Source organism: Bubalus bubalis, chromosome 3 (assembly GCF_019923935.1).
Source record: "Bubalus bubalis isolate 160015118507 breed Murrah chromosome 3, NDDB_SH_1, whole genome shotgun sequence".
NCBI lineage: Eukaryota > Metazoa > Chordata > Mammalia > Artiodactyla > Bovidae > Bubalus > Bubalus bubalis.
Genome location: NC_059159.1, coordinates 86,454,787 through 86,478,413, shown reverse-complemented (window position 1 = coordinate 86,478,413; position 23,627 = coordinate 86,454,787). Strand labels below are relative to the sequence as shown.

General features: G+C 40.8%; 1 protein-coding gene across 2 annotated transcripts in view; it reads right to left on the bottom strand.

Annotated features, from left to right (window-relative positions):
* Positions 1-5,446, bottom strand: part of MLLT3 (MLLT3 super elongation complex subunit) — a 289,539-nt gene extending 284,093 nt beyond the window's left edge. Inside the window, exons 1-2 of one of the 2 annotated variants that reach the window (XM_025281465.3) lie at positions 5,210-5,446; positions 3,617-3,797 (exon numbers count right to left, since the gene is read on the bottom strand). In XM_025281465.3, the coding sequence (XP_025137250.2) occupies positions 3,617-3,797; positions 5,210-5,221 (193 nt within the window). In that variant the 5' untranslated portion in view covers positions 5,222-5,446. Of the gene's footprint in view, positions 1-3,616; positions 3,798-4,754; positions 4,940-5,209 lie in introns of those variants that run through there. The other variant, XM_025281466.3, reaches the window with a different exon arrangement.
* Between the last annotated feature and the right edge of the window lie 18,181 nt (positions 5,447-23,627).

Here is a 23,627-nt window from a genome sequence, read left to right as displayed (position 1 = left end):
ATTCAGCTTTTTAAATGCGCTTTGGTAAATTATACTTTGTGTTGCTTCAAAATGTCAAGCTGTAAAACTGTTCTCACTGGTCATCTTAATTCCATACAGAATTCTACACAAATCTCATAACACTCACGGACTGTATCAGTATAGTCACCCACCTTTTTTTTTCTTCTATAAACCTTTTAAATATCTCAGGAGACAAAATGCACCAGGTGCACACAATATTTTCAACTAGTAAGCCCTTAAATTTTAGATACCCTGATAAAAAGTTATTCAAACTATTTCGGAAGACTAACACAAATCAGAACTACACAGTAAAACCGGGCTCAAACACTTAAAGGAAAGTTACAAGTACAGATTTACTGCGCTTTATCTGCCCACTCAAAGGACTAAGGCTGCAAATAATAAGCTATCAAATCATACCAGTGGCCAAATTAGCTTACATAAAATAATAAGCAACAGATTTCATATCGTAAATGTCAATGGAACAGATTGCAATAGTAAGGATGGCAGTAATTGAAAAGAAAGTTCACTCAAATTCACATGATACTGAAAATGAAAACATTAATATTTTAAATGAAATGTTTTGAATGTGACTATTCATTTCAGTCATACCAGACTATTATAAATCTGTGCTAGTAATAAATAAGATATAGTCTTTTTTTGCAAGCAGATAGTTTTAAAATGCATTATAGTTTGACATGCCTATTCTGTAATGGCTAATGGATATTCCAGGCTGCACTATTTCATCAAAATCTCCTTTCTAGGATTTTGTGCTAGTAGTTTTAAATGAAACTGTCTTTAGGACAGAGTAAAATCTTATCAATTCAAGTCCAATTAGTTCAGTTTTGAAATGGCATACGTAATCCTCAATGGGCAACAAGTTGAATTTACTGTAATTTTTTCCCCTATAAGTTCTCATAATATTACTATAGAATAAAGGAAATCAACATGAAAATCAATTTGCTTTTCCAAACCAAAGATTTATGAAACTAAGAACTCATCCATCTTAATGGCTTGAGCAGTTCATCCTCAGATCTAAGTCCACTTCTGTTTATCAACTACCATACATTTTGGAAGTGACTGAAACTGGTATTATTAATAGCCATTTACAGTTTACAGCATGCATTTCTTGTAACTCAGATTTCTCACAAAGCCATTTGCAGTTTCTTCCATTTTCAATCCCCTTATTTATAATATCAAATATATAACACTTTAAAAGGTACAGAAGTAGACTTAGAAATGCCTGGCATTCTTATTCTGGATTTATTCTTATCATTTCAAAAGACCTCATAAGCCAAAAAATAAGTCCCCAGGATTAAGTGGCATGTTTGGTGTTACTTGAATTTACAACTAACTATTCCCAATGAACAGAGAAACCTTCTCTTGCAATCTGAATCATGTGTAATTACAGTATGACAAGGTCTCTCCTGGGCTATGTAAGCTGGCATTTTTCCCAGGACTTGTCACATCATGGGAAGCACACATACAAATAAAAATCCAAAAATAAACATTTTGAAACAATGGCTTATAGACTACATCAAGAAACTCCACAATTGAGAATAAAAATTGAAGAACCCTACCAACAAGCATACATCTCTCACTAGAGAGGTCTGAGAAGACCTTGGTGTTATCAAACCACTTACCACACCTAGCAACAAAACTCCCAGGTGTGGGCTGTGTAGGCAGCACTCTCATGTCCCCTCAGGCTGGACAGAAAATCATTAAGTATGGGAAATAAAAGGAGACATCACCACACACACCCACTGAAGCAGAGAAACAGTGGTGAAATGTGGAGAGGTTGATCACCTCTAATTTCATAACGCCAATTTGTGGATTGTTAAGCAGCCTAAACAAAGTTATCTTAAGAGCTACATCTTCGGCCAACTGGCTTAGTTTTCCTAATACAATAAATATTGCTTTTTTGTTGTTGTTGTTAAGGGTGTTTCACCTGGAAGTGAACAGACAGTCAAGTAGTCCTAACAGTGTGTACCAAGCAAGGATCTTAGAAGGTGGTTTCTTTTGTTTAAACTCCTCTGCTGTGGCTCTATGGACAGATGGAAAACGAAAAACAAGATCCCAAGAAACATCAGACCCAACCTCACAGAGGGACAGAAACTTGACAATACTCATCTTCATCACAGTTCAGAGGAAAAATTAAGTATACTATCTCTGGCTATCTTCTGATACAAAGTGCTAACAAAATCTAAATGTTATTTCCAATAGGCCATGCATATCCCTACCCCTCTGTAAGAAGCTGGACTCATTTATTAACCAACCAGCAAAGCCCATCAAATTCAACTGTTGGAGTTTTCAAGAGCAGCTGTAAAACAAACCATTATAGGCAAAACATACAATCCTAAGACCCATTACAGGAGCTCTGGAAACAAAAATAAGCGTCAACACAAACCTCTGCCACCTCTAAGGCACACATTTCTCCTTTCTTTATTCAAGCCCTTGAATGTTCAATAATTTCCACCGTAGCTCTAAGCAGAATGGATTTATTATGATGTTAAGCTAAGAAACTGCAGGAGTTCTAGATGCCAATAAAGATTACGGATCAAATGGAAGATAACTGCTAACCATTGTGTCCACTTAGATAAATAAACCTGATCACAAACAAAGCACCTTACTGTATTTGTACTGTTACCTCCACTAATCCAACTAAAACAACAGGTCAGTAGCTTTCCAGAGGCTGAAGGGACCAGAAATTGGGATTTCTCAAACCCTCTTTAAATGTCTCGTAAAATAACACTCCGTTCCTCTTTTTCCCAAAACTGTCCTTTATGGAAAATGTTTTGAGACCTCAGAGGCTGAGCAGAATTATGCAAACCAGACACCAAGGCTGCTAAAAACCAAGGTGAGGGAAGACTGAAGGAGAAGGCAAGACAACGCCATTCCTCTGAAACTTAGCTTCGACCTCTGGCAGGGACCCTCTCCCCTGCAGATCACATTGGGCAAACACTTATGAACGTGGCTCAAAATCGAATGAGCAATCAACTGCCATCAGGGGGCTAAGGCGCCCTGCTCCCCCCACTCCCAACTGAACATAAAATCCTGACGGTGGGAGGTCGGGGTGGATAACCCACAAAAAAGAAAAGTCTATGACAGCTGGCACCTAACGCCTCACACAAGCAGGAAGGCAGAGAGGATCCTAAAGACAGGCGACTTCTCAAGACGGAACAATAACTACATCCCATGCATCCTCTGCTAACAACACAGGTAAATCTCAATTTCCCTAGGTTTAAAAAAAAAAACGCGCAAGCTGTTTATTCCCTCCAGCCCCACTCCCCACGCCTCCAAACCCAGCAACTAATTGCAGTTTCCCCGCAGAACCCGCGGCTAACCCCAGAGGACCGGTGAGAGCTGGCTTGGGATGAATAAACACTCGACACCTGACGGTCCTTTCTCTGCGGTGACTTTCAAGGAGCCGAAGTGGCGCGCGCGCGGGCGGGAGCGGGGACCTGGCCAGCGCGGCGCCGCGCACCCCGGTCCCGAGCTACGCCGGCGAGCGCGACGCGGGGGGCGGGGAGAGGGGCAGGGGGACCGCCCGGACCAAGCGATTGTTTCCACCGCCAGCAAAGACATTTTTTATCAAGCTCCTTTTGTATTCGAGCCCTACCTCTTTTTGGCCTAGGAAAGCTTTCGTGCAAGTGGAAGACGACTTTCTCCACAAAGTGCTGTATGTTACTGTGCTCCGGGCCGCGCACGAACACCATCCAGTCGTGGGTGAAGCCCTCCACGGTGGGTTTTTTCCTCACCTGGGCGCGGTGCCCCAGCTCCAGCTTCACCTGCACGGCACACTGCGGGCAGGGGGGAGGAGAGACAGCCGTGAACAACAGGAAGGCGACCGTTCGACACTGAACATTGCGCCTGACATTTTTTTTTCCTCCTTCTTGAAACGCACATAAAAGGAAACGGCAGTGCCCTCTGCATCCACGTTTCACGCGCGTGGGCGCGCACACCCCACACCCCCAAATGCAGCCTATCCGGCCTGCCCGGCCCCCGGCACCCCCGGGCCCGCATCCATACAGGCCGGGATTGTAACGGAATGTTACCCCCGATAGGGAAGGGGGTCCGGTGGTCGGGGCGGGGGGGCGGGGGGAAGGGTTAAGAGAAGCCAGCACACTCAGCCACTACAAGCACGACAACGAATGCATCGGAAACAAATTAGAGACAATTAGGAGGCGATGCCGGGGCGGTTGCCCGCCGTGGGAGGGGAGGTAGCTAGGACACCCGAAGGGGGTTCTCGCAAGCCCCCACCCCGAAAGTGCTGCGGCGACAGACACACGCCGAGGAAGTCTTTGTGTACGTGTGTGTGTGCGTGCGTGTGGAGCGCTGTGCCAGGCGGAATGGAAACTACAAGCTGCCTCTGCCGATGGGCACAAACTCCCGTGTTCTTACCACGGGGTTTGTGCACAACAAAAATGAGACGTCGTCACACACACACGCACACACGCCCGCAGGAAAACACGCCGAGGCGTCCATAACTTAATGCACCCCGCACCCCCATCGAAAAGCCCCACGCGATCGGCGAGACCAGCCTAAGAAAGCCCCCGCAACACACTTCCAAGAACCAAAGTGGCCCCAAAGTACCTCCCACCTCCCCCAAAAAATGAAATTCAGAAAGGCAGGGCGGCGGGCGGACAGCCGCGGAGCCCCGACTGCGCACAGCCCGGCGCGGGGGCAAAGTTGCGTGCGGCCCCGCTGCTGTCAGCCCGCTCACTCCGGCTCACACTCGCGCGCCGCGGAGAACGCACCATCGTAGCGGCCAGCGAGGCTGCTCGCCGCGTCCCCCGACTGTGCCCGCGGCTCCCGGCGGCGGCGGCGGCTGAAATATGGCTGAGTTATTATTCGCCTCCTTCCACCGTGTGTGTGTGTGTGTGTGTGTGAGTGCGCGCGTGTGAGCGAGAGTGCGCTTCTTGCGATTGCAAAGAGGCGAGGAGGGAGGGAGGCGCGGGGGGTGGAGGGGCTAGTGTGTGTTAGTGTGTGAGTGTGTGTGTGTGCGCGCGCGCCGGGGAGGGGGGTGAGAGGGAGGGGAACGGAGACTGAGGGAGAGGCAGCAGCTCCCTGCAAGCCGTACCAACCTTTCTCTAATTGGAACCGCTGAGCGCTGGCGCTGTCTGGGCTGCGGTGGCGGCGCAGGGCGAGGGAGGAAAGGCACGGGGGCGGGGTGGGGGGGGGGTCTTTTATTATTATTTTTGCAGGTACTTACCGAGCTAGCCATGCCTGGGGGCCCGGAGGTTTGCTGGGGTGTTGTGTGGTACCCCCCCTCCCCCGCCCCCCTCAGCTGTAATTCATGAAGAGGCTGCTATGAATGAGAGCGCGCCCAGGAGCGGAGGGTAGATGGCGGACATTCTCTGCCTTTTTCCCCCCGCGATCGCTTGCTCGCTCGCTCGCTCGCTTATTAAACTCAGCCCCAAAAGCAAAAGCAGCAGCAGCAGCAGCAGCTCCAGGGCCAGAGGATGAGATTCCGGAGCATGCGCCGTGGCGCCTGACACCGGGGCTCCGAGCCTCACGGGGCGGAGGGAGGGCGCGCGGGCGGGGCGGAGCGCGCGGGGAGGCCGAGCGAGCGAGCCAGGGGGAGCTCGAAAGAGCCAATCACCGGCCACCTCCCGAAACCCGGGCTGCCAGCACGGCCACACTGGAACGCCTCGCTTAAAGTAACAGGTTCCTGCTGGGGGGTGGGGAGGAGGGCGGGGAGGGGGCGCTGGAGTGGGGAGAGGGGCCAGCTGGGGAGCCATCCCAGTCTCTGTGTAAACTGCTCTCTCCCTACAATAAAAAACGGATTAAAACTGCTGGAATGTAGCCACTGCTTAGAGCCCCCAGCCGCCGGAGAAAGGGTGTTAAATTAAGACTTTGGCGTTAGTTAGCACGCTCCGGGAAGGGAGGGGGTTTCTTTTACTTTCCACCACGTCTTTTTTACGGTTTTGTGCTGAAAAGGCAAGAACTCACACCCAAACAAACTTATTTAAAGACAGAGCGAGAGAAATGCCACCCTTTCAAACAGCATCTAAAAGCAATCGCTCAGTTTTATAACCGGCAATGATTCCCTGGCTCCCTTTCCCATCCTCTCACCCCGCCCTTCTGCTACCGCTACCGAAAATTTTAAAATGAAATGAACAAGAGCAAGAAATAAGAAGGCTATTTCCTTCCCAGGGAACGCCTCCCGCGTTGGTAATCCACAAATGGAAGGCACCACAAAGCGGTGCCCAGGTGCATCGCGAGATACCTGGGAGTGCTGGGTGCAGACCTTCCGGGACCCGGCTGGGAGTTGTATTTTGGGGAAGGGTCCCACTCCTGACAGCCTGCTGGGTTTCATCAGAACGTGAAAAATTGTCCTCTAAGGACGCGGGGGGGCAACTAGGAGTCTTAAAATAGCAGATAAAGTTAATACTGACTGTAATGTGCATAAATTGGATTATAATCTTTAGGCGTATTGGTGACAGCTAACGTAATCCATCTCTGGGTATTAATCCTGTTAGGCTCCCGGGTGATAACCAGTCGCAGGAGTGTTCCCAGAGTCGCGCTTCTACAAAGGTTTCCACTCGGATTTTACTTGGTCTCGGTGGCCGAGGTAGAACAGCACAGACACGCGTGGGACGGGGTAGGAGGACTGACTAGCTTCCTTTAGCAACACAGACAACCTTTACAAAGGAAACGGATAAGATCTAGACGATTGATTTGAAAGTGAAAGATGGGTGTAACTTCGGTTCGTTATAGAAGGATCGTTGCATCTTCCTAGCCCTCATTCCTTTTTTTGCTCCCTTTATCTTCTTTCTTTTCTCCCCTTTTTCCTACCTCCCAACTTCTTTCTGAATCTTTCCCCTGGTTTCATTCTCTTCTCCCTGTCTTCCCTCTTTACTTGCCTCTCTTTTATGTTTTTGGCTCAACTATATTGCTTTCTTCTTTTCATTTTTTTCTTTCTTAAAACCACGAAAGCGAGTTGTCTGGGCCCTTGGATTAAAGAGAGCGATATAGGGAAAAGGAGTTAGCTGGGACATCGGGGATCCTCGATGTTAATTTGTCAGTCCTTCCAGCTGCTCACATGAAGATAACCAGAATTAGATCGGACCGCTTCGGGCCAATTTTAATTTCCACTGCAAGCCTCCAACTTGAGTGGCTTGAACCCCTAAAACTGATACTCTGTTCTCTCCCACTTAAAACCAAGAAAGCTTTTACAGGTGGATCCCAATTCCTCCCACCCTTTTACTGGACCTAGTAAAATAACTGGACCTAGTAAAATAATGGAGAGAACGGTTGCGGATAGAAACATTTTAATCCAAGTCCAAGAATTTAGATTCTCAACTGACCCACATGTACACTGATGCATGTCATCTTGCAGGCATATGTGTGGTTGTGTCTGTTTTTGTATATAAGAACTAAGTTGACATGCACCCAGACAAACTCTGTGTTAGGATCTAAGTGAAGGATGGACCTACTTGCTATGCATTATTAAATTGTTAAATAAAATAATCAAATTGGAAAGAAGTCCTTTGGAATAATAAGATAGAAAATTGATGGCTATTTGGATGTGCCATTAATAAAGCCGTTTCCTATAAAGCGCAACCATTAGGCAGGGAGTCTAGCTTAGCACACGGGTGAAAAATAATAATCCATTCTTCGCTTGAGTTGACTTCGGGGTTTGGCTAACTTCTTCCAAAGCCATCAGGGCTGTCTTGGGATTCTTCCTATGATTCATACTGCGCTGAGGGACTGATGTCTCCTTTCTGAATTACGTGCTCGCAGAATTCAGATTTATTCCAGGAGTCATCTAAGCCATAGAATCAGAGAAGATCTTTTACCATTATTTCTCCTTTCTCAAAGAATGCTTTAAAAACCTTAAGGGTAATTCTTTCTCCGGACCCTGGAAATACAGATTCCGTCAGTAGATGGCGCAAGGAGCCCTTCCACGGACGTCCTTATGTGACCTCTTTGCAACAACAACAAGAAAAACTCAGGATGGGGGAAAAGAAAGAAAAGAAAATACAACCCTGAATACTCCAGATTCTACTTTTGAGCAAAGGAATTTATGCCAGTCTTTCAATTTATGCCAATATATTACTTATAGCCTATTCTAGAAACTGTCTATTAATTAAAAGGATTCAAAACAGGATTAACAACAGGTTAATTTTGTATTCAGCATATCTGAAGCTCTTTGCACTTCAGGTGAGGTGCAAATATGAAACAACCCTTTGGGTACTTGACAGTGTAATTATAGAAAGTATTTTGCAAATAAGTTTTTCAACCAATTTTTTTCAGTTCTAAATACCACCCCCTCCCCAAAATAAAATGGAAGTGATGAGGGATAAAAACCATTTGTGTATCCAAAGAAACAATTATCTTACCAAAATTCATATTGCAGTGTTTGGCAGAGTGTGAACCAACATAGAGTTAGTTTTTGAGGAGCAGAAAAGAAAAGCAATTGACATCATCATATCAAATAAAATACTTGATGGAGAATAAAAGAGGAATATGTCCGGGATGGATCTTCACTACTGGATCACTGCTACCACCATGGCTACTTCCCTGCATCATCTTCTGGTTCCAGTCCTTTTATTTGCAATTGATTTGTTTCTTTCAGAAGCTGAGGCCAGTTTGGATGTTCTAGCACCACATAACTTCTTTAAAGAGTAATTAGGGTGTTGCTTTTTAATACAGTTTTACTTAATTGTGAAAGATTATTGATGTATAAACTCCAATAATTAGATCAATTAAAATTAACCCTTGCTCATTCTTTGCTGTCTGGATTTTGGGGGGAAAGGAAGAATAATGCATGGGGAAAAAATAGATGATGAGATACACATAACCAAACATCTTGCAAATATTAGATTCAGAATAATTAGGGATTTTTTTCTATAATAGTGCACTTTTTCTATATACTTCACCAGTATGTTCATTCACCAAAATGATATTTCTCCCATTCCAGTGCCAGGCACAGAGCTAGGCTCTAAGAATATAAGAATGACAGGATTCCCGCTCTCTCAGAGTCTATGACCCAAAGGAGATACTTTATCAAAACCTTATCTCTATTTTAAATTTTATAATGCCTAAATTTGGGATGGAGACGTGTGTCACACATAAGCAAGCAGCATGCAAATGTGACTCAAACATGCCAAGGATAGGAAAAAGAGTGAAACAAGATTAGAATCCCAGGAGCATTGTCCTTATTCCACCTTTCAATAAGGTAGGAGGGGAATAGCATCTTTTTTTGCAACAGCAGCCAAGTTAATTTCTTTTTCTTTGATCTGAAGTGTTTTCTATGTTCACCTTATTGCAACTCTTTTAAGGAATAAAAAAAAAAAAACTCACAGTCAAAGAAAGCTTACAAAGCCTTTCAAGATCACGAGCATATTTTCTCATTTAAAACAATCTCCATTTTTTATGAAGATTTTTAGTCAAAATGTTATTTTTTAACATTACATTTAATTCACAGCTCTAGAATAGTGTATTGGAAACTCCTGAATAGTACAAATCATTACCACTTTGAAAAAACAATTGCTTTGATACCCACTTAAGCACCTAGTCCAGAGATAAGAAACACACAAAGCCATTTTAACCACCAGAGCCTCTTCATGTGTAAATTATTCCCTGACAGTAATTTAAGCAATGTACTTATACATTCAGAATACAAGAGTGCCTCCACAATAATAATTTATTAATTTAGTGGGCTGTGTCCCTAATTTAATAAATAGCACCTCAAGGCCTGAAAATTAATCAAAGATGTTATATAAGACCTACAAATGAAACAAGATAAATATTGGAGGGCAGTTGATATGGTTTGAATGAAAATGTCTTCCTAATATATACAAGGATCCCAGTAGAATATTTATAGGTAAAATACATGTTAAATTGAATCTGCTTGCTATAAAACAAGCTATCTAAAAAGTAGACCATTTTGCTCTACGTGTCTCTGGCATCATTTCAAAGGCCACTGCACAATTTCCTATCTTTCTTTAAAGAATGATTTAACCTCCTTGATTTTCAGTGCAAATTCTGTTTTTATATATGATTTCACCTCTCCCATTCATATATTACAATAGAAACGGAGTTGTTAAAACAACCTAAAATCATAAACTGTATTTGGCCTTATTTGATAAAATGGAGAAATATTGGGCCTATGAACTAATGTCAACAGGTAAAACTTCAATCAAAAGTGCAAAAGAAATTTAGGAAGAAGAAATTACTCCCTTCCTTGTACTAAATGACTTGAGAGTGGTTTGAAAATAATACTAAGCCTCTGAGAAGTGAGTGATTTACTACTTTCTGGTAGGATCAAGTATCCTGGTTGAGTTAAACTATTTACAGTCAGCTCTGAATAATCCATGAGCATATTATCCACTTTGTAGATAATCTACAGTGACACAATTTACGTGTGTGGCGTTTTTGTTAATGTAAATTTATATTAGAGTCAGATTTTTTTTTTAAATTGTACGAAATGTGCGTGACTGCCTCTATTTGTTAGTTTCCATTCATAGTTTTCTCATAGAGAAGTCCATATTTCCTATCTTTAGCGCTTTGTCCAAAGTCCAAAGACCTCTTTTGGACCCCACTTTCTAATTTTTATAAGCAATTTGTTATCCCAGAGATAGACTTATTTGACAAAATAAGTCTACTTTATTTTATTTTATTCCTTATTGGTCTAGGAAGCAACAGAAATCTATAGCAAAGAAAGACTACTCATTTACCAGTGTGGTGAATCAAAAGAACTCCTAGGGACTATTATTATTTATATAGTTCTAGTATGTATTCTTGGAGAAGGCAATGGCATCCCACTCCAGTACTCTTGCCTGGAAAATCCATGGATGGAGGAGCCTGGTAGGCTGCAGTTCATGGGGTCACTAAGAGTCAGATACGACTGAGCAACTTCACTTTCACTTTTCACTTTCATGCATTGGAGAAGGAAATGACAACCCACTCCAGTATTCTTGCCTGGAGAATCCCAGGGACGGGGGAGCCTGGTGGGCTGCCATCTATGGGGTCTCACAGAGTCGGACACGACTGAAGAGACTTAGCAGCAGCAGCAGCAGCAGCAGCAGTATGTATTCTTCATGAAATCAAATAAGGGAAAGATAGGGAAGGATGATTTTTTTTAATAAAATATCATTTATTTACAATATTATATTGGTTTCAGGTGTACAACATAGTGTTCAATGTTTTTATAGATTAAACTGCATTTAAAGTTATTGTAAAATATTAGCTATATTTTCTATACTATGCAATATATTCTTGTATCTTATTTATTTTACATATAGTAGTCTGTGCTCTTTAATCTCCTACCCTATATTGCTCTTTCCCCATTCCTCTCCTTACTGGTAACCGCTAGTTTGTTTTTTATATGTGAGTCTGCTTTTGTTATATTCATTCATTCTATTCTTTTGATTCCACATGTAAATAACATACAATATTTGTCTTTCTCTGGGAAGGACTATCTTCTGAACTGTAGTGGTAGCAATGTGGTGGAAATTTCAAGTTTCAACAAGGAGATAAAAGTCACTGATGAATAAAAAAGTACTTTACTTATTTCTATACAATTATACCCTTAATATATATTATTTCAATCTTTTGGCTTCTGCTTCATCACTTTGACATTTTGGTTTTATTATTAATTCAATGCATTCAATTAACTTTTATTGGCTGTCCATTGAAGGTCAGCCACTGTTCTTGGTCCTTTGAAAAATCAGGCTACAAGTATAGGATACCTTTAACACCATCATTTATTTTAAGTCATTTCATAATTGTTGCCTTAGAGTTGATAAGTTGTTACAAATAATAAAAGATGTTATTAAGCACTTAACAATAAATCTTTGTTATTCACTTATATCTCTATAAGAAAGAGAGATTAGCCATGACATTGGCAATAATCCTTACAAAGGTAAAGGAAGAAAGAAAACATGGTTGAAATTTACTAAGGTCACAAACAGATACCGAGTGTACTTCCAAATCAAAATTTCATTTTTAAGCCTAAATTGGTCCATTTGGGACAATTTGAGTCTCAAAACGAATCTGTAAGTCGATACTTTGAGAAAACTAGCAAGCAGATAAAGAAAAATGTCTCCTCATAGAAAAATACTAGCTAATTAATGTATGTAAAAGGAATGATAGACTTTGAAAGATCATTATTTTGCAGCAACCAATGCAGTAATAGATTTAGTCAAAACTCACCAATATATGTTGAAAATAAAGAGTGAAAGATTTTTGGAGAACATATTATTCACAATGATATCATGCCTCATTGCATCATTCCACAGATTGCATATTAATTACAAAGAAGAAAAGAGTCTTAACAATGGAGAAATCTGGTGGAGATCACTTAACCAAGTGACCATAACCAATGAGGATGATCTGACATGTGCCTCTTGATATGATTAATAAAAAGCATACAGCATCACCTATGTCATATTCCTGTCAAAAATGTTTGCATCTGTGAGGAAGAAATCAGACAAATCCAGGTCATGTGGGATATTTTACAAGATAACTGGCCTGGAGTCTTCAGAAATCAATATCATAGCTGACTTCTCTCCTTAAAAAGTGAGGAAATGTTTCAGACTAAAGGCAACGAAAGAAACATGACAACTAAATACAATACCTGATAGTTAACTAGATTCTAGATCCAAAAGCAAACATATAAACAAAAAAACAGTCTAAGGAAATTCCTGAAACAACTGGGGAAATTTGAATATGTACTATGTATATATGGTAGCAGGGCCTCCCTGTTAGCTCAGATGGTAAAGAATCTGCCTACAATGCAGAATACCTGGGTTCAATCCCTAGGTTGGGAAGATCCCATGGGGAAGAGAATGGCAACCCACTCCAGTACTGTTACCTGGAGAATCCCCATGGACAGAGGAGCCTGGCAGGGTATAGTCCATGAGGCTGCAAAGAGTTGGACACGACTGAACTACTACCACACACACACACATATGGTCAAGGTTAAATTAAGTGGATGTGCTAATGACTTTGTGGTTTACAGAAGACTCTCCTAGTTCTTAGGAACTACATGCTCAAGTGTTTAGAAAAGTATTCTGATGTCTACCTTATAACTTAATCTCAAGTAGATTAATGAAAATAATAAATCCATTGTTATACACAATTATATGTTGAGAGCAAGAGAGAATATAAATGAATTGTAGTGATCATTGCACTACATTTTCTGTAGGTTTTTTTTTTTTCTTAAAGTATAAGTTTTAGGGGAAAAATGATCCTCAAGATTCAAAACTAATTTCACAGTTCAGTATAAGAGTTTTCAATAGCATGTCTTTTTGTTTCCTAAAAAAAAAAAAAAAAACCTAAACAAGAACAAAAGTAGGGGAAACAGAAAATATTGTAATCAAAAGGATTTTGTTTGAAAGAAAAGATAGAAGATCAGATTTGGTGGGGGCGGGCACTCGATCCTTTATAATCTTTCTTTTGAGCTCACCACCAAACTTGTTTTTGAATTATAAAACTGTGATGGCTTTTGGTTGATTAACATGTTTAAGGTAAGCATCTTTGGTGATCTTTGCTTTTCTCCAGTAATGCAGGGTTCCAAAAGGGAGCAAGATGCAGGACATGAGTCTGGCATGCCCTGCTGAATTAGTGGCAATATTTTCATGTGAAGGTTCTTTCAAAAGTAGATGCTGTATGTGAAAGGTTTCCTTCATGAGATTACAGCAATTTAAAGGTCATTCAGTTCTACAGATCGCTTAATTGTGCACCATTAAGCATTTCTCTAAAAGAAGTGTGTGTGTGTTTAATAGCATTCAAGGACTGCCAATATCAGCATTGTCTAACTTAGATTTTTTTTTTTTTCATGGCTTTTATCACTGACCCGGTGTATAATGCCCTGACTTTCCTTTTTTATTGCTCAAGGGCAGCTGGGTGAGTAGCCTTGGCTCATTTAGAAACCATCTAATACTTTTGTTCTCTGTTAATATTTTCTTTAAAGGTCACCTACCTCTGACACCTGTCAGGTTTGCACTTCTCAGAATCAGGAATAGGACCTTCTCTTGATCCATTACAGGCTATGCTGTGTCTAAAGACTGGACAGCAGTTTTGAACAAATAGCAGATTAATAAATTACTCTTCAGGCTCTCAGGGCCAGGATCCTAGTGAGGATTTTTTGTTGTCATTGTTAACCATGTACCAGAGAAAGGAATGGGTAAGAGTAGACAAAATAGAAGCAAGGCAGAGACCTCTGTGTTTCCGTTCCAAACTTCAGAGACAGTAGAGTACACAAAGACACCACTTTCCTCAAAATGTCAGTCAGGAGCAAAGAAGGTCATCGAGAGAAACAAGTGGAGACAAAAAATCAGACTCCAAATAAAGGACACATAAACAAGATAAATACAAATCACTTTAAGGGAAAAAAAAAAAAAAAACAAGCTAAACCACAGAACAAAATGTATGGGTATTACAAGTAAGATAAATTTACTGTAAAAAAATTTCTCTACTCTGAGGGTTAAGATTTTAGAGATGGATTTTGACTTTGATTCAGAAACCCCAATGTAGTAGCTATGACTGCATATAATATAGTCCATATAATTTCTCAATTAATTAGTTGTTATACTGTGGTTCTTACCCAAACTGTGGTTTCTCTGTAGACAAAAGGCACCAGATCATCCTTCAGAGACGTCATACCTCTTTTCCTTCAGTTAAGACTTTTGATTCTCTTATGCAAATGCATACAGCTGTGTACTGATCCTGCCATAACCCAGACATTTTGATTAAAGATCAACACATTGGCCTACAAGTCAAAAACTTCCGTAGAGCTTGAAGGCTAAGATCATTTGCACTTAGCAGGTAAACGATGTAAAGTTTCCAGGCCACAGTACAAAATATCTCAAATCGCTTTGTTTTCCTTGACTCACCAACTTGGTACAAATGTTTTCACTGTCAGACACCCAAGGTTTTGATTTTTGTTGTTTTATCTTGGGAAGAAATTATGACCCCTCTAATCCTTATTAAAAGTGTGTGATGTGGGCTAGGTTGCTTCAATTATGCCGATTCTTTGCCATCCTACAGACTGTGTAGCCCGCCAGGCTCCTCTGTCCATGGGATTCTCCAGGCAAGAATACTGGAGTGGGTTGCCATGCCCTCCTCCAGGGGATCTTCCCAACCCAAGGATGGAACCCATGGCTCTTAATGTCTTTTGCATTGGCAGGGGGGTTCTTTACCACTAGCACCACCTGGGAAGCCCCCTATTAAAAGTGACAGCTACCATATAAGTGGATGACATTGCTTCTGCTCCTAGATCCACCAATCTGTAAAACTGTTGATGGTCTCCATTAGAAAAGTGTTTCCCTAACAGCTTCTTTTAAACAGATATTTATTGTATATGTCTTATATGCAAAGGCTTCTCTGGTGGCTCAGACAGCTAAGAACCTGCCTGCAATTCAGGAGACCTGGGTTCAGACCCTGGATGGAGAAGATTCTCCTGGAGAAGGGAATGACTACCCACTCCAGTATTCCTGCCTGTAGAATTTCATGGGCAGAGGAGCCTGGTGAGCTCTAGTCCATGAGGTAGCAATGAGTCAGACACAATTGAGCGACTTACACCTTTACTTTCCCTATTATACACAAAGCACATGCAGAATTAAGCTTTGCAGTTTTAGAATAGAATTCAATCGGAAAGGGCTTCCCTGGTCATCCAGTGGTTAAGAATACACCTGGCAATGCAGGGATACATGTTTAATCCCTGGCCCCAGAAGATCCCACATGCCCCAGGGAACTAAATCTGAGTACCACAACTACTGACGGCCAAGTGCTCCAGAGTCCATGCTCTGCCACAAGAGAAGCCACAGCGGTGAAAAGCCCGCACACTGCAACTGGAGAAAGCCCATGCAGCAACGAAGACCCAGTGTAACCAAAAACAAATAAATAAATCATTTTAAAACAGAATATAATCAGGTAAGCAAGTTGGTGGAGTAATGTTGGTTAAAGGAGAGAGAGAGGAGAAAAAAGAGAAGGTACAGGAAAGAAATACTTGGAAACAAGCAAATAAATAAGAAAATCTGCTAAAAGGCAAGGTTGAAAAATTTACAAGTATTTAATTTTTTAATTCCTCAAGATGATATATTTCCTGGACTAAATCAACTTATTAAAAAAATAAGAAACAGTATGAATAACATACCATGGGCACAGTTAGAATTTGAAAAAAACTTGGGAATGAAGAAGCAAGGCTTCTCCAGAAGCCCTATACAGGATTCTGTCTCTATGAACAAATGCCATCAAGGCTGAGGTGCACCAAACTTCATTTTTACTATTGGGATAAATTAAAACAATCTTGGCCCTGGTTTTATTATAGCAGCAGTTTTTAACTGCACTCTTTTCCCTGCTACTCTAGTACTTGATAAAATTGGTCATATTCAAAAGCTACTTAGTGTTTCATGGGTTGACACCTTGAAAAAGCAGGTCTGAAGGTAACTGCAAAGGCTTCATTATTTCAGTTTACATGTTTGGAGTCAAGACTTCATTGAACTCATGTAAATATATGTGGAAAATTCTATAAAGCAGAATTAAATAAATCTTAGCAGATTTTTTTTTCTTTTAAAAGTATTGACCTAAATGTTAGTTGGCTAAACTGCTCCCCAATGTCAAAGATAGAGTGGTTTAATTCTTGGGTATAAGCAAGCCCACTTGGCAAAACTGGGGGCATAAGTAATTCTGAGCCAACTACAGATCCATTGATCATCCGTTGGATCATCAAAAAAGCAAAAGAGTTCCAGAAAAACATCTACTTCTGCTTTATTGACTACGCCAAAGCCTTTGACTGTGTGGATCACAACAAACTGTGGAAAGTTCTTCAAGAGATGGGAATACCAGACCACCTGACCTGCCTCTTGAGAAATCTGTATGCAGGTTGAGAAACAATAGTTAGAACTGGACATGGAACAACAGACTGGTTCCAAATAGGAAAAGGAGTACGTCAAGGCTGTATATTGTCACCCTGCTTATTTAACTTATATGCAGAGTACATCATGAGAAAGAAACATTGGACTAGATGAAGCACAAGCTGGAATCAAGATTGCCAGGAGAAATATCAATAACCTCAGATATGCAGATGACACCACCCTTATGGCAGAAAACGAAGAAGAACTAAAGAGCTTCTTGATGAAAGTGAAAGAGGAGAGTGCAAAAGTTGGCTTAAAGCTCAACATTCAGAAAACTAAGATCATGGCATCTGGCCCTATCACTTCATGGCAAATAGATGGGGATACAATGGAAACTGACAGATTTTATTTCGGGGGGCTCCAAAATCACTGCAGATGGTGACTGAAGCCATGAAATTAAAAGACTTTTACTCCTTGGAAGAAAAGCTTTGAGAAACCTAGACAGCATATCAAAAAACAGAGACATTACTTTGCCAACAAAGTTCTGTATAGTCAAAGCTATGGTTTTTCCAGTAGTCATATATGGATGTGAGAGTTGGACCATAAAGAAAGCTGAGTGCCAAAGAATTGATGCTTTTAAACTGTGGTGTTGGAGAAGACTTTTGAGAGTCCCTTGGACTGCAAGCAAATCCAACCAGTCCATTCTAAAGGAGATCAGTCCTGAATATTCATTGGAGGGACTGATACTGAAGCTGAAACACCAATACTTTGGCCACCTGAGCAAAGAACTGACTCATTGGAAAAGACCCTGATGGTGGGAAAGATTGAAGGCAGGAGAAGAAGGGAACAATAGAGGATGAGATGGTCGGATGGCATCACGGACTCAATGGAAATGAGTTTGAGTAAACTCCAAGAGTTGGTGATGGACAAGGAGGCCTGGCATGCTGCAGTCCATGGAGTTGCAAAGAGTTGGACATGACTGAGTGACTAAACTGAACTGAACATTTCTCAAAATGGAAGTTCTTTGACGTCAAGAAGTTGCCTCCAATTGGCAGACTTTCCAAAAATAACAAACTTGAGACATCTTATTCTATTGTAGTAATAGAAAAAAATTTCAGAATAACTTTTGATTACTAATAGTATAAAATTCGTTTAAACTAGAAATAAAGATGGCCCCCAGATAATTGTTAAACCAAGGGGAAAGCAGTATTTTTTTAAAACCTCCAAGTCAATTTTCATGTTGTTTTTTTTTTCTTTCAGTGAACACACAGTTTTCTAAGTATTCATTCTGTGAAACAATCACAGTAAAACTAAAATAAAAATTAGATCTTGTTTGAATCATGATAATTATCATCTACTAGTCACTTAAAATCCATTTTTCAGGAAAGAATATATTTTCTCAAAAAATAAAATTGTGATGGGGAATTATATCAGAAGTGGGGAGGGGAAAAACAAATAGTAATTGGAAATTTTTACATAAAATTTTAATCCCGTGCTTCTCCTGGGGGAAAAAAGTCAGAAGATCTGGTCACCCAAGGCTCACTTATTTGAATGGGAACTCAGTTGACATTGAATGTAGGCTGCCGCATTAGCCTAGGTTGTCCTCCTCTGGTTACCTAGAGTACTGCTTTCTGCATTTGGCTCATTTATTTAACTGGCCTACTGCTTCAGACCTTTCCTGTGTCAGTGAAGATAATCTTATCCCTGCTGCTGCTAAGTCACTTCAGTCGTGTCCGACTCTGTGCGACCCCAGAAACGGCAGCCCACCAGGCTCCCCCGTCCCTGGGATTCTCCAGGCAAGAACACTGGAGTGCGTTGCCATTTCCTTCTCCAATGCATGAAAGTGAAAAGTGAAGGTGAAGTCGCTCAGTTGTGTCCTACTCTTAGCGACCCCATGGACTGCAGCCCACCAGGATCCTCCGCCCATGGGATTTTCCAGGCAAGAGTACTGGAGTGGGGTGCCATTGCCTTCTCTGAGTCTTATCCCTAGCATCCCACTATTGATTTAGAACAGATGTGGTTAATCTATGGTGGGCAAGCTATGTCCAGCAGGACCAATCAGGCTTCAAGCCTTTTAAGCCTAAAAAAAAAATTATATTTTTAAATAGTCAAACAGAAGTGTTAAAGAATATTTCATGACATGTGAACACTGAGATTCAAATCTCAGGGTCCATAAGTAAAGTTTTATTTGAAACACGCCGAAGCTTTTCGTATGTTTTATCTATGTCTGCTTTCATGCTACAAGGGCAGAACGGAGTGGTTGTAACAGGGACTACATGGACCACAAAGCCTTGAATCCTTTCTGTCTGGCCCTTTACCAAAATAGTTTTCTGACCCCTGTCTGAAACTATACTATCCAATAAAAATGAGATGTGGGCCCCATATGTAATTCTGAATGCTCTGCTGTTGTGCTAAGTCGCTTCAGTTGCGTCTGACTCTTTGAGACACAATGGCGGTGGGTAAACTGATGGGCGGGGTCTGCGGATCCTGGGTCTCTCATTTCTGGGGTTAACAGCTCCTGGCCCATGCTGTCCTTTCCTTCCCTGCTCTCAGCTGCAGTACTGGCTCTCCCTCTGTGCTTACCCTACCCCTTGGATGTCCTGTGGTAACAGACTTGAACAATTCTAATACAATACAGTAATTATTATAATCAAGCTTTGTTCAGAATAGCAAGAGAGTGAAAGGAAAGAGGGTCAGGGGTTTGGAGGAGGTTCTTCACAATCAGTGGTCCTTCTTATTCACATTACATAGCACCATTTTGTCATTCAACATTATTAAGAAAATGTTTTTGAGAATGAATTGTTGTATGTGAAAATCAGACCATAAAAACTTGATTAGTCAGAATGTTTCTATGTGTGTATGTAAATACACAGAGAAATAAGAAACTCACTGTTGTGAGTCCCCAAAATAAGGGCAGAAAATACAATCCATGGGTGAACACTGAGCTTTTGCCCAGAGGAAAACTATGTCTTTCTTAATTTTTTAATGTAAAAAATACTTATATATGCCTAAACCTCTTATAAGCACTTTACAAATGTTAGCTTTTTGACCTAATACTTCCATAATGTTAGGATAGTATTAGTACTCTCATTCTAGGCCTGAGCAATCTGAGGTCCTAAGAGGTTAAATACTTTGTTCACACAGCTAGTTGTCACCCACTAGCATCTGGTTTGCCCAGAATGTCCATTGACAAGCCTGCATCCTCATGAAACTCTTTGATCCTGGGAAAACCAGGATAAGCGGTCACTCTAAAATTCAAACCTTGGCAATGCGACTCCAGACTCCATGCTACTAATGTGCTGTGTCCTTCGCAATAATGCAGTGATAACCCTAATAAATGTGGAAACACCATGCATAGAAATGGGCAAAACAAAAGCAGACCTGAAATCTTGGCTGTTACATGATGGGTCTACTGGAAAAATTCATCTTCAGCTCACTTAATCTCCCAATAAACACTCCAGAATGTGCTGAAGTTAATTTGCATCAATTGCTTGCAGCTGGAGAGCAGACCTGACCATTGCAGTATGCATGTGTATGTGTTCAGTTGCCCAGTCATGTCTGACTCTTTGAGACCCCATGGACTGCAGCCTGCCAGGCTCCTCTGTTCATGGAATTGTCCAGGCAAGAATACTGGACTGGGTTGCCATTCCCTCCTCCATGGGATCTTCCCCGACCCAGGGATTGAACCCGCATCTCCCGCATTGGCAGTGGCATTCTTTGCTACTGCACCACCTGGGAAGCTCAACTGAAGGGTGAGAGTTTTCCCCATGGATTGGCAGGTTGCAGGGGGTTTAGTGGGGAGGGGAGGTGCAGGGAATGGAAGGCAACACTGAACAGATATTCTTCCCTCAGCCTGGAGAGACACTAGGCAGCGGTGGGGTGAAGAGGCGCAGACAGGAGACAGCATGGTGTTCTCAGCAGCCAGAGGGAAGAACAGCAGTGGGAGGTGAGGAGCCTGCTCCTGAGGAGCCTTGTGTGTTGTGCTAAGAAATTTAAATTTTTCTGTGCTGGTAGGATGCCGCTGAAATGATCTGAGCAGAGGACTAATATGATTAGATTTGCATGTTAAAAAGATTGCAGTAGGAGAATGTTTGTCAAACAGTGTCCTCAGGAATGTGCCATGCAAAAACACAGTTAATGGTAACCTAGTTATTAAATGGACCAGAACAAATTTAAAAAGAACTTTGACAATCTCCTGGAAAGGGAATATAAAAATGATAAAAAGATGTAAACGTATCAAAGAAAATAAGTCAGAAAATATTTTAAGCCACTTGAACTAACAGTGTATTTAAGGATGAAGAAGGGGAAGTTTATTAAAGGAACAAGTTCTTGACCTCAATAGTGATTGAGGAAGGGTTAGGGAGGTTGCAGTTTCTAACCCATCCCCAGTGGAAGCAAATAGTGGTCAATGGTTGGGTATTCTAAATCAACTGGAGAAAACATAAACAAAAATCGTGGTGACTGACTAGAAGTTCTTATTACCTCCCTGAAGCATGCTTTATCCTTTTTTAAGAAATACTTCTTTTCCACATGCACAGATTTCTAATTGAGAAGGTAACATTTTGCTTTGTGATCTATTTTAAAAGTTGGAAGGAGAAAATTTGTTTTAATCTTTAGCATATATGTTTATTTCAGTTTTTGTACATTATTAACTTTTAAAATGTCAAACCTTTTATCCTTTCCTAATGTTTGCATCACAGTTTATTTTCTAAAACAGATAATCTCTCTATATTTTTATTTGGTTTAACACTTATTCATTAACAAATATTTCCTGAATACATTTTGCCCCCTTAGGCCACAAAGAACCAATAATTGGCAAGATAGAAAAACCTGGCTACTCCTTCATGGAGAATATAGGCTAGTGGCAGAAAAAAAAAAAAAAAAACCTATAACGTGATGTGTAAAGAACATGATAGAAACTCACTTTGCTTACCCAATATCGATCTAGCACATGTTTCCTGTTAAGAGAACCCCAGTTTGGTTGGATTGTAACAGATTGTATTTTCCCCAAATGGCCACACCAACCAATATTTTGATCCTACATTCTCTTCCAGAACCTGCCACCCCTACATTTAGAGGTAAAATCTATTTCCCCTCCCTTTTAACCTGGGCAGTCTTTTGTATTTGCCACAATTAATAGAGTATAGCACAAGTGAGGCTGTGTGACTTCCAAGCCTAAGTCATAAAAGGCAATATGGTTTCCATCTCAGTCTCTCTTGGAACCCTTACCCTTGAGGCTCAGCCATTATGCTGTGGGAAGCCAAGCACCCACATGAAAAGGTCATGTGTAGGTATGCTAACCACAGTTCCAACTGTGTGAGTCTGCTTGGCCGGAAGCCAGCAACAACTGTTGTAAGTGTTGATGCCAAGTAGAAGAGAGACAGGACATTTCTGTTGAGTTTTGCTCAAATGGCATATTTGTGAGAAAAGCATGTGTTTTCTTTTTAAGCCAGTAAGTTTTGAGTTGGTTTGCATAGCAATAGACACCCAGACCACCAACTTTTAAAACTACATTTCCCAGCCTTCCTTGCAGATTGGAGTGACCAGGTGACATGATTCTGACTAATGAGATGTAAGTAAGTAGTCTTCTGGGAAAGACTCAACCAGTTCAGGACTTCAGGACCTGGATCCTTTGTTCTTTATTCTGCTTACAACTCAGAGTGAACTCCTGCAACCATTTTATAAGAATGAGAATGAAGACCACATCCTAAGGATTCCAGAACAGAAACAGAAAAGGTGCTTACTTTCTTCTGCCTACAACTCAGAGTGAACTTCTGCAACCATTTTATAAGAATGAGACTGAAGACCACATCCTAAGGATTCCAGAACAGAAACATAGAAAAGGTGCTTAACATCCTTAGTCTTCAGAACGATGCAAATTAAAAGTGCAATGAGATACCATTTCATACTTCTAAAGTGGCAGATGTTAAAAAAAAACAACAACATCAGATTTTGGTGTGGATGTGGAGTAACTAGAACCTGAATACGTTTCTAGTTAGAGTGTAAAATGGTACTAACACTTTGGAAAACTGTTTAGCAGTTTCCAACAAAGATAAAAATATACCTCTTCTATGATCCAGCTATACAACTTCTAGGTTTTCAATTAAATTTGAAACATATATTTACAAAAAGACTTATCAGGGAATGTTTATAATGGTTCTATAACTCAAACAACAAGAGAGTTGATTAAAAATGGATAAACAAGTTGTATATACACTATATTGGAAAACTGGTAAGAAAATCAGATAAACTACTCATATATGCAGCAACATGGATTAATCTCAAAAACATAGTTTGAGCAAAAGTAGCCAAACATTTAAGAGTGTTTACTACATGATTCTATTTCTTTGACATTCAAGAACCTGTGAAACTAATGGATTGAGACAGAAATCAGAACAGCAACTGCCTCATGGAGGGATTGATTAAAAAGTCACAAAGGATCTATCTGGAATAATGGAAAAATTCTACATCAAAATTGAGATGTTAGTTCCCCAGGTATACACAATTGTCAAAACTCATAAACTGTGTACTGCTCTAAGATGTATGCACTTGACTATATGTAATTTATTTTAAAACTAGATAACTAAAAATAAATATGAACTTACTTTTCAATTGGTTATTTAATCCTGAGATGCACTTAGAGGAACTAGGGCTTAAATATTACTGATTTGCTGTGATAGCTAACTTACAGTAGAAATATTTAATGTTAGGAATGAAAATATTTTTGTGACCAGGTCTTGCTGACCGGTAAAATATTATCTCTAATTCACTTACCCAAAACAGTATATTCCAAATCAAATCATGTTCAACATGAATTTTCTT